Below are 12,052 nucleotides of genomic sequence, written 5' to 3' on the forward strand. Positions count from 1 at the left end.
AAGGTGAAAGCCTCTTATCAACGGATTCCCGAAATCAGGCGTTGGCTTCCGAAGAAGCATCCGATCTAGGTTGGGATTGATAAGAGCTATTTATAACGATGACCGCACTCTCTGCGTGCTCGTTTACATATATTTCCTATGAAAAGTACCCAAGTAGCATAACAGGTTGGCTGATAAGTCCCCGGTCTGACACATAGATGACGTCGCTAGTATTGAATGCATATTATTTTTATATAGTACTAACCTTTAAATGATTCGTCTCAAAATTTGACGTCTGTCAGTCAATTAGTTTGTGAGATAGAGCGTCTTTTGTGAAGCAACTTTTGTTATTGTGAAAAAATTTGAAAAAAAGGAATTTCGTGTTTTGATAAAATACTGTTTTCTGAAGGGAAAAAATACAGTGGAAGCGAAAACTTGGCTTGATAATAAGTTTCCGGAGTCTGCCGTAGGGAAATCAACAATAATTGATTGGTATGCAAAATTCAATCGTGGTGAAATGAGCACGGAGGACGGTGAACGCAGTGGACGCCCGAAAGAGGTGGTTACCGTCGAAAACATCAAAAAAATCCACAAAATGATTTTGAATGACCGTAAAATAAAGTTGATCGAGATAGCATAGGCCTTAAAGTATCAAAGGAACGTGTTGGTCATATCATTCATCAACATTTGGATATGCGGAAGCTCTGTGCAAAATGGGTGCCGCGCGAGCTCACATTTGACCAAAAACAACCGTGCCACAAGTCATTGAGAACGATGGCAAAAATTCATGAATTGGGCTTCGAATTGCTTCCACACCCACCGTATTCTCCAGATCTGGCCCCCAGCGACTTTTTCTTTTTCTCAGACCTCAAAAGGATGCCCGCAGGGAAAAAATTTGGCTGCAATGAAGAGGTGATCGCCGAAACTGAGGCCTATTTTGAGGCAAAACCGAAGGAGTACTACCAAAATGGTATCAAAAAATTGGAAGGTCTTTATAATCGTTGTATCGCTCTTGAAGGGAACTATGTTAAATAATAATAACGAATTTTGACAAAAAAATGTGTTTTTCTTTGTTAGACCGGGGACTTATCAGCCAACCTGTTATATACACTAAACAAAATTTTCCTTCATGTGGAACATTAAGACCATACAATGTTTTATTGACAACAAAAAGTAGCCAGAACTGTAAAATTCACCAAATTGTTTTAATGTATATTTTAGGTGTACGTGAGTACATAAATGTAGAGGTAATTCTCAAAAATCGAATGAAACATTTTTACTTTTGTACAACATTTGCATTCAAAGTGAAAAAAAACTGACAAGAAGAAAAGCTATCTTTTGTTGTTTTGTTTTATTTTTATTTACTCAAGATTTAAGTATTTAATCTAAAGTTTCGTGTTAATAATAAATAATAATAAATAAAAAAAAATAAAATAAATAAATAATAATAATAATAAATAATTTAAATTTTAATAATAATCTAAGCTCGATGATTAAACCAGAAGCTCATAAAATCCATGTAAAACTTGAATCAAATAAATATTGCTGAAAAGTAAGGAAGACCCCCCTTTCTTAATAAATGAATTGTAAGGAGTTATTATTTTAAAATATAACTTTATTTAAAACAATAAATACGAATTTCGTTAAGTTTCATTGTCCGCCTGGCAAATAAGGAAACGAGTTTCGGTGCAATTGACGTTGAACATTTCGCCTTTAAACAATGAAATGCAATTCTTATCGTGGCTTTTGTCGTCTGGTTGTCCATCACGCCACCTAAAGAATATTCCGGGCTTGTGTGAGGCCACAGATACGAAGTGGCCCTCATTCTCCCTATCATTAATGCCCAGCCAGTAAGCCGGCCAATCTACAAGTTTTTCTTTAATGGCGTTGATTTCTTCTTCATTTCGAAAGGATGCTAAGTAACCTCCCATCTCACGACACCTTCTCTCAGCAGTATACCAATCCACTCTTTCATTTACAATTTGAAAATATCTGTTACCGATTAGCTCGAAACTAGGTGGTATCGTAATCGTGGATAAAGCTGGGACTGCCACATTGGCAGCATCTATCTTGTTCAACACGGCCTGCAGTTGATTTACAACAGCTTGAAGTTGGATTTCAATCATTGTTTGTACCGCAAGGAGACCTTTATCCAGTTTAGCCTCCACCTTGGTTTGCACCCCCTGAAGTTGTCCTTCTAGCTTATTTTTCACTCCTTGTAGTCGTCCATCCAGCTTGGTTTGTACCGCCAGCAGGCTTCCTTCCAGTTTTGCTAGGGAGTCCTCCACCTTGCTGAGTACCACCTGTTGTCCTTCCAGCTTAGCTTCCACTCCTTGTAGTTGTCCTTCCAGCGTGGCCTGAACTTCTCCTATTTTCACTTTCAATGTCTCTAGCTTAGTATTCCCTTGGTTCTGGGCCTTGACGACTTCGTTAAGCCGTGGGCTCAGTTCAGTAAGACAAATGCTGTCGCACTGATTTTGTATTGAATCCTCAATGAGGCATATGTACCCCGGCTGGTCCGCGGCGAAGGATCCTTGACACAGGATACAGGCAGCCAGCGCCCAAAGGAGGTAGTTTCCGATGTAGTGCATCCTTCATGTGTCAGAGATTATAAGACCGTGGAACTTGAGAGTCTCTGGTGAACTGATTCCCGAATTATTCAAAGACTTTCGAAGAGGCATTGAGCTTAGGCTGGGATTGATAAGAGAGCTTTTCATAAAGATGACGACATACTCTATCCACGCATTTCTCAATTTCTGTGCAGTTTGTAGCTAAGAGCTCAGCTTAATCAACGTGACGTAAATCAGGGGTTCAAGAGTGAAGGTGAAAGTCTCTTATCAACGGATTCCCAAAATCACGCGTTGGCTTTCGAAGAAGCATCCGATCTAGGTTGGGATTGATAAGAGCTATTTATAACGATGACCGCACTCTCTGCGAGCTCGTTTATATATATTTCCCAAGCAGAAATACATAAGTAGCACATGTACACTGGAAAAAATTACCCTCCGTGTGGTATTATGCCAATACTATGATAAATCTCCTTAAAGAAGAGAACGGGTATCCTGGAAACAATTTTTGCAAGTGTAATTTGTATCCAAATATCTATATATATTAATTCTTATTTAATTTTCATTTACTCAATATTTAGTTGAATTCAACATACCAAAGTACAATTTATTTTTCTGTTTAAATTTAAATAATAATCCAAACTCAATAATTAAACCAGAACCCCAGATAATCCTTGTAAAACTTGTGTCTAATAAATATTGCTGAAAAGTCAGAGAGACCCCGTTTTTAAGTGAAATAGTGTCACAAGTTTTTATTATTTTAAAATATAATTTTATTTAAAAAGATCAGTACAATTGTTGCTAAGTTTCATTGTCCGCCTGGCAAATAAAATAATAGTCAGCACTACAAAGGTGGCTCCACATTTCGCCAACAAACAATTTGACGCAGTTCGCATTATGGTATTTGTCGTTTGGTTCTCTCTTATGCCACTTCAAAAATGGTGCTGGCTTGTGCGAGGCCACAGATACGAAGTGGCCCTCACTCTTTCTATCATTAATGCCTAGCCAGTAACCCGGCCAATTATCAAGTTTTGGTATAACGGCGTTCATTTCTTCTTCATTTCGAAAGGAGGCTAAGTAACCACCCATCTCACGACACCTTCTCTCAGCAGTCTTATAATCCACCTTTTCATTTACAATTCTAAAATATCTGGTTCCGATTAGCTCGAATCCAGATGAAGTAGTAATCGTGGCTGAAGCAGGGACTGCCTTGGCTGCTTGTTGAGGGGCGGCCGTCTTATATGATATGGGATGTACTTGCGCTTCCACCTTGGCAGCATCTATCTTGTTCTGGACTAACTGCAGTTGATTTACAACAGCTTGAAGTTGGATTTCAATCATTGTTTGTACCGCAAGGAGACCTTTATCCAGTTTAGCCTCCACCTTGGTTTGCACCCCCTGAAGTTGTCCTTCTAGCTTATTTTTCACTCCTTGTAGTCGTCCATCCAGCTTGGTTTGTACCGCCAGCAGGCTTCCTTCCAGTTTTGCTCGGAAGCCCTCCACCTTGGTGAGTACCACCTGTTGTCCTTCCAGCTTAGCTTCCACTCCTTGTAGTTGTCCTTCCAGCGTGGCCTGAACTTCTCCTATTTTCACTTTCAATGTCTCTAGCTTAGTATTCCCTTGGTTCTGGGCTTTGACGACTTCGCTAAGCCGTGGGCTTAGTTCAGTCAGACAAAAACTGTCGCACTGATTTTGTATTGAATCCTCAATGAGGCATATGTAACCCTTCGAAGGATCCTTCGCGTAGGATCCTTGCCACAGGATACAGGCAGCCAGCGCCCAGAGGAAGAATGTAGTGAAGCTGTGCATCCTTTTACTAGGAGATTGTAAAACCACGGTAGATGAAAGTCTCTAAAGAACTGATTCCCGAATTATTCAAAGACTTTCGAAGAGGCAGCTTCGGCTGGGATTGATAAGAGCTTTATATGTATTCATAAATATATAGAGAAGACGGCACTCTCTGTGCTCGTGGAGGTCTATGCAAAATATGTATGGACTTATGTATGTATATAGGAGACAGTATATAGTAAATATAAAAAATTATACACAACAAAATATAATCATGGATTAAGACTTTATTTGGAATTCTCTTAGTTTAAAAGCTATTTAACCCTCTAGTGCCCAAGACCGCCTCTAGACGGGCAATGTTAAAAACACCGTTATTTTATTATTTTCATTCCTTTTCACACGGTTTTCCGTTTTTTCTAATTCAGGAAAGTCCAAAAATTAAGTTCGTTGCGTTTGGAATACATACTAGAGCTAGCGCAAGCTGCTGTATTCATTTGAAGTTGAAAATTTGTGCAAATCGGACAAAATAATTATTTTGTAGGAAATACAACATGTAAATACTTTTTTTTTAAATTCGAAAAAAATTAGAACAAAAAATTGTACTGTGTTGCTGACAGTCTCAATTACATTTATAATAAACATTTTAACAAAAAAAATTTTTTACCTAATTTTTTGTTGGCCTATCTTCCCAGAACTGCCTTCATGCGGTCCAAGGTTTTAGTCGTATAAAACTCGATCCGAGCAAAAGTAAAATTTTTTCCAAAACAAACATTCACTTTTGATACATACTGAATCCAAAAATAATTTTTTTTTTGAAAAAAAAAATTTGGGCACTAGAGGGTTAATGAGTCGGAAGGGGCTAGATCGAACGACTAAATCATATTATATACTTTTGGTTATATTTTTATACAAATCTGACAAAAATGCCATATTATAACCATAGGAACGATCGGAGTAACGAAGATTCCTTTTTTATTAAAACTTTACTTGTCTTAAAAATTAAATATATTATATTATATTTTAGGCTAAATCTGAATGCCAACAATTATTTACACCGATTTGCCATTAAAATCTTAAGTAATTAAAAAATAATAATAAAACATAAAAAACAAATAAATAATAATAATAATAAAATAATAATTAATAATAATAATAAAAGCTTTCCAAATTTAATTTAATGCTTTTTTACCAGTTTCAAATTCAGATAATTCATCTGCAAACAGCAAGGGGGATACAAACGTCGGCGTTTGTTTAATTTTTTTGTTTTACTTTTAATATAAAAATAAAAAGTCAAAAACGCCGTTTTTTTTTTTCAAAAAAAAAAAAACGAAATTTGTTTTGTTAAATAAAAATTATAATATAAAAAATAATAAATAAATGGCCGATCTGAGTACCTGTAGAATTACTTGAGGAAATTACGTTCCAAATTTTAAGATTTGTATAACAAAATTTAAAGAAACTATTAACTCCTTTTGCCCCTAAAATACAGCTTCGTTTTTCCCTCTCTTCCTAAATCGTCTCTTCGAATATCGCTCTCCCGAAATCGCTCTCTTAATGTTGCAATGACATCACTCTCTTCTCGCTCCGATGTTGCATAGATTTTGCGCTTCTTGGTTTCCATCTCCTCCTGCTGATCCTCTCATTCAAAAAAAAAAAGTTGCACGAAAAAGGAGTGAAGCCGTGCGCTGCGAAGTTTTTTCCTATTCTTTTGTTGTTTCTTTGTGCTGTGTTTTATTAAAAGTCAATGTTTAAATGTAAAGTAATGTGTTTTATTGCCAACAATCAAATATGAATACACAGAGAGTGTGTGTGTGTTTTATTTCTTTTTTGTTTTGTGAATCAAAAGGCCAAAGAAAGATAAAGAAAAGTGTGCATATGTATGTACATATGTATACGCATATTTATTATTTTATATTTTTGTTTTTTTTTTTTTTTTGTGCTATAATATCAATATAAATGTATTCACAAAAGGCCAAGTGTTAGTGTCAAAAGAAGCTAAAGGAAAAAAAAGGCAAGTGACGGCCATTCGCAACAAGCGAAGAAGTACAGCAAAAGAAGGTGAGTGCAAGAAAATATGTAAAAAAGGCAGAGGGAGAACAGAGATTGTATGATCTATATTTGAGTGCGTGAGAGAGAGAGAGCGCATCAACAAGTGAGGCTAATCTGACAGCCAAACAAATACCGGTGATTCCTATTGGGTGAGACAAGTAAAGACTTAGCCAGACTGAAAAAATGATGAGCGAGAAAGAGTAATAATTATATATGTATGTATGCATGCAAATATGCCATTACCCAGCAAGCATTTTATGAAAATTCTGATCGAATTCGAGTCATTTTCGATTCCTCTTGCTGATTAAAATGAGCATATATGCGCTCTTTTTCTGATCATAAATGACGCTGCCTTCGGGAGAAAATGGACCCCTAGCCGCGACTCTTCTGGAAGAGTCGTTTTCGACTCCTCCTTCTGCCAAGAGGGGGCTCTTTTTCGAGTCCTATTTGAATCGAATTTTGATCGTTTGAAAGGCATATTTGTAGCAATAAGGGAATCATTTTTGACTCCCATTAATACTAATTAGGGACTCTTCTTCGAGTCATATTAGAAGTGAAAATAATATAAATATTCCATAATATTTTGTTGCTTTATTTTTTATTGGTATATATATTTTTATATGAAATAATAATAATTCAAATTTAACAAATAATATCACTAAAAACTTAAGTATTCCAATCGCCTTCTTCTTGATGCACGATCTTTGGCACACATTACCTATTCTCACTAAGCTTAACAAATTACTAAAACTTAGTTTAAAAATGCAGAACATAAGAGCAAACGATTCAAATTTTGTGAAAAGTACCGTTTAAGGCAGACACAAGAATGCAGGTAAAAAGGAGAACGCGCGATTAGGCTCTCCAAGCTCTCTGACCGAATGTAAATGCAAAGCAATAAATAATCTCATTTCAATCATCCGGATGATCAATTTTCGATTGCTTTTCAATTTTGCTTTGCTATTTTATAAATCGTATTTAGAGGTAACTTACGACTCTTTTTGGAGTCATTTTCGAGTCATTTATTAGTCGCGCATAAGACAAATCTTTTTTTAATCCTTTCAATGACTCGAAAATGACTCCTCAAGATGATTGCGATCTTCCGAGTGCTTGCTGGGATATTTTATTATTTTGTGTGCCATGATTTTGCCAAAGCTATAAGTGCTAGTGTCCAAATATAGAAAGAAAAACAACATAGCAAAATGATGACCATTCGCTACATGCGAAGAAGCGAATCAGAAGGTGGGTGCAAGGAAATACGTAAAAAGAAGAGAGAGAGAGAGAGAGAGGAGGTTCTCTTGCCTATGCATGTGTGCGTGTGCAAATGAGAGAGCACATCAACAAGTGAGGCTAATCTGACAGCAAAACAAATACGGGTGATTCCTATTGGGTGCAACAGGGACAGGGAACGACTAAGACAGGCTGAAAGACTGACTAATGATGATGACAAATAAAACGGAACAAAATAATAGGGAATATAACAAAGAGCAGCGGGGAGGTTAGTAAGTTAGATCAGTTTTGGGGTCAAGAGTCAGGCAAAAGAGAATTTTAAGGGAAGGGGCGACGGGTGACGACACGCTAATTAAGAAATATTTATTAATAAAGCGAAATAAAAAGCGAAGTATTAAAAAATTCTTAAATTTTCAAAAATATATAAACAAAACATACACATGCAGGAGGCTTTTGTTATCTTGTTTTTGTTGCCCGAATTTTGAGTTTTGGTGTTCTTTGGCGCGCTTTGACCCTGAAATTCTAAGCTCAACCCTGATTTAATTCTTTAAAAACTTATTATTTTAATTTATTTAAATAATTTTTGTCGTGTGCCATTTAAGCTGAGGCCTGTTAACAATGCTTGCATTCGGTTAACCCAGCGTTGAACATGCAAACGGGCCGGAAAATGGGGGAAAAAGGGGCAAGCAGAGCCTGATTCTGTGCCTGTTGCTATGTTTGTGTGTGTGTGTCGCCTGTAATTTGTGTGTACACAAAGCCCGCCAAGTGGCAAAACGCAACAACAACAGAACATGCGAAGGAGGCAACACCACACTCTCTGGGGCAGGGGGAGGGGGCACAACCACTTCAGGCGCGCCCGTGCAGGTCGCCAATTTCTAATTTATGCACCGACTCCTCAACTGGACGCGCGTTCTCGTTAAGCTGTTGTTGCTTTCGCTGCTGCAACAATTAAAAGTCCTCGCATGCGGCATGCAAGGACGAGGGAGTTGGGGAGGCGCTCAAGCGCGAGCTGACAGAAAAATTAAAACGGCAACAAATTTGCTGTTGCAACTTGCGACCCCAGAGCGGCTCATGACTGCGGCAAATTAACACAATATCTTAGCCAACCTCGAGATTGAGGTGAAAGTGGAGGTGTTCAGGAGTGCAGAAGGAGTGAGTCCTTCGCGAGAAGGCTTATTTTAATAAATTGTCCCTGGAAATTGGCCTCGAGCTACAGCTTGTATGAGAAACCGGCCTGAGACTTAAATTGCAATGATTATCGCATTAGCTAAACAATTTTCAGCTCAGTTTATTCACTTTTTTATATGGGGAAAATAAAAGGTAATTAAATGTGCCAGCGGATCATCTTCATTAACACTCAACAAGTATGGCAGCTAACTACCTTTGGTTAGCCGACGAATGTATACCCTTGTAGTTTACAATTGAATCATTCGATCGAGTTTAAAATTGAGGAAAAAGTTTTAATTTCAAGTCGGCTATATAGTTTAAAATTATTATTATTTTAATTTCTTTTCATTAATTTGATGATATAAAAGACAACAAACAAGAAAGGAAGCCAATTGCAGATTGCAATTGGATCATTAATAATCGATTCTGTAATATTAAAAAATGCTTATATCTCAAAGGAGATGAAAATACATTAAAAAACAACGAAGTTATAATACTTTATGGATTTTTTAGGGGTAGAGCCAAATTTTCATCTGGCAACTCTGGCCTCCAGCTTTCCGCCATTCCTTCATTCCACTTTTCGGTAAAAAACTGTTCGGTAGGGAAAAAGAGCGCTCCTGCGCAAAACCGGCTTAAAAAACGATCGGAAAATTGCGGAAAAACATTCTCTGTGACGGGAAAAAGGAAAGCCCGGAGAAAGCAGGAAAAATCTATGCCCGGACGACGTGGCGTTAGGTTTTATTTCAGTTTTTAGTTAAGTCCAATTGCAAGTGCGAGTGCGAGTGAGACAGAGCGCGTGGCAGTTCCACTGAACTGGGCAAATCCCGTTAGATTTCGTTTTGCTTTCGCGCGTTTCTTCTTATTTTGATCGTCAAAAGCGAAGGGGAGAAAAAGAGTAAGGACAAATGTGACGTTTGGACGCTACAAACAATTGGTTAGTAAATATATGTAAATATTGCTCTCTTTAAGTTTGGTTAGTTTTATTTAGTTTAGTTTGTATTTTGCTTTTATTTTGTTCTGGATTTGTTGTCTCTGCATATTGTCCTTTGCTTTGCTCTCATCTTACACTCCATTTTTTCTGGTTCGTTTTTGTGTTTCTGATTCTTGCTCTTGCAAAAACACCGAGGACTCTCTCTTTCGGAAAAGAGATCCTGGAATATGATCCACATTTGTGGATTGCAAATTTCTTCTCTTTGATGATTGCTCAACTGATTCTGACAGAAATTATAATACCCTGCAAGGGTATAAAAATTATAACGTTAAGAACAATTTTGTTCAGTATTTTATTTTTATTAAGATATGAACAAAAAATTGAATTATTTGATTTTTGCCAACTAAAATAGGCGCCTTTCCTTTATTGATATTTATCAATAAAAATATGTAGATAATCAAAGTTTATATAGGGGTACCGAAGATCAGTATTTCCCTGTAGATTTCCTGGTGATTTTTTTTTTTAACACGCTAGTCCCTGAATTACATGTCAAACCGTCAGCAATATTATTTGCTGTCAACTCTTGACGAGTCTCTGCTGCCTCACATTTAGTTTGGAAAATTAGAAAAAGAAAAATCGAATATTTCGGAAAGTAGCAAATTTTGTTTCTTCTTTCGGTAAAACAGTGAAAAGTTGTCCAGAAATTTAGTTTTAATAGTTGCCATCTGTCATGGGCTTTGACATTGTCTTGATTGTGGGCCACGTGGACGAGGAGCTGCTTTGTCCGATTTGTGCCGATGTCCTAGAGGAGCCGGTCCAGTCGGTGGGCTGCGAACATGCCTTCTGTCGGCAGTGCATTGATAGGTGGATGCGTCTGAAGCAGATATGCCCGGTGGACCGATCCAACCTGCAGCCCGAAAATCTGGTGAACGTATCTCGGCTGATGCGCAACATGCTTGCCCGTTTGAAGATCCAGTGCAGCTTTACGGAGAATGGCTGCGATCAGCTACTGACGCTCGAGGGTTTCCGGGCCCATGTGGCCAGCTGCGAGCACAATCCCAAGCTGATTGTGGAGTGCCAAAAGGGTTGTGGCATCAAGGCAAGGTTCTAGAGTCGTCACAAGTTACCTCTATATTTATTTTTTTTTTTCCTACTTGGCTTAAAAGGTGCCCAAGGACAAGCTGGCCACCCATAACTGCATCGAGGAGCTGCGCGATACAGTCAAGGTTCTGCTGGGCGACTTAAAGGAGCTGAAAGAGTCACAGATCAGTCAGCAGCTGCGCATCATGACCCAGCGCCGGGAGCTGGAGCTGCTGCAGTACTACATCTCGGCGCTACGTTCCAGTAATCCGGTGATCCATGGCATTGGCGAACAGTTGGATCGCTACTCGCTGATGCAGTGGGGCAACGCCCTGCCCCTGGCCAGGGTCCGCAACTGGGGCAGCCTAGTCTCCACCCCGGACATACCCATGCACGTGATGGTCCGCGAGAGCCTGCGCGCCAGCGGCTGTCCGATGCATCTGTTTAACATGATGGTGGACCGCTGTCACGAGGACCGTTGGCCCAAGGGCCTGTCCACCCTGAATGCTCGCCGCGAGAGCCAGCACCTGTACCAGTATGTGCCACGTCTGCTGCCACCTTTAGTCATTGGGAAGCCGTGTGTGGTTGTTCTGGGTGGCGATAATACACACATGCCGCCGGATCTGGTGCCGTCCCTGGGTATGGTCTTGATCTTTGTAGACGGTGTGACTGAGTTGCAGCAGGAAGCGCAGCAGGAACCGCAGCTGGAAAGCAGCTATGCCTAAGAGGCTATACTCTCTGGTAACACGTATTTTCAAGGACAAAACATAAGCGACGCGGAGATGCTACTGGATCTTCTTCAATTGTCCTGGGAATAATGATTTTAATGTTTAAAATTAACAACACAAATAAGACGAGCAATCGACCTCCGCATTTAACAGAGCGCAACAATATTACTTTAAAAATAACGGAAACAAAAAAAACAATGAATTTTGATTTGGAAAACTCATTCCAAAATAGGGAGTTATGATTATGCAAACGAATAAATAATAATGTAAAATGAATCTTGAGGCAAATAAGCTTGAAATATATGCCAGAATTCTTTCTTTAAAATTTGTAAAATCCTTGAAATGTAATATCCTTAGATCCCTAATATCATACAGGATATGAATGCAAACAGCACAATATAGGAAACGATATTCCCAATTGTCGCAATGCTTTTTTTTTTTGATTACTCCTATTGCTTATCATCATTGACTTTGACTCTTTTTCCACACTGCAGGTTGCATTTGCAACGTAATTTTTAGCGCACACAATGGCCGGG

General features: G+C 38.5%; 3 protein-coding genes across 3 annotated transcripts; 1 reads left to right on the plus strand and 2 right to left on the minus strand.

Moving 5' to 3' along the window:
- Nucleotides 1–1,622: 1,622 nt before the first annotated feature.
- Nucleotides 1,623–2,570, minus strand: LOC121502382 (accessory gland protein Acp29AB-like). The gene has a single exon (XM_041775793.1). The coding sequence runs from the start codon at nt 2,568–2,570 to the stop codon at nt 1,623–1,625; it is 948 nt and encodes a 315-aa protein (XP_041631727.1).
- A 777-nt stretch (nt 2,571–3,347) lies between these two features.
- On the minus strand, nt 3,348–4,355 carry LOC121502381 (C-type lectin domain family 4 member F-like). Its single transcript, XM_041775792.1, has one exon. The coding sequence runs from the start codon at nt 4,353–4,355 to the stop codon at nt 3,348–3,350; it is 1,008 nt and encodes a 335-aa protein (XP_041631726.1).
- A 5,906-nt stretch (nt 4,356–10,261) lies between these two features.
- On the plus strand, nt 10,262–11,792 carry LOC108079567 (E3 ubiquitin-protein ligase NRDP1-like). Its single transcript, XM_017173909.3, has 2 exons — nt 10,262–10,807; nt 10,875–11,792. The coding sequence occupies exons 1-2, from the start codon at nt 10,439–10,441 to the stop codon at nt 11,511–11,513; spliced, it is 1,008 nt and encodes a 335-aa protein (XP_017029398.1). The 5' UTR covers nt 10,262–10,438; the 3' UTR covers nt 11,514–11,792.
- Nucleotides 11,793–12,052: the final 260 nt, after the last annotated feature.

This window comes from Drosophila kikkawai, chromosome 2L (genome assembly GCF_030179895.1).
Source record: "Drosophila kikkawai strain 14028-0561.14 chromosome 2L, DkikHiC1v2, whole genome shotgun sequence".
NCBI lineage: Eukaryota > Metazoa > Arthropoda > Insecta > Diptera > Drosophilidae > Drosophila > Drosophila kikkawai.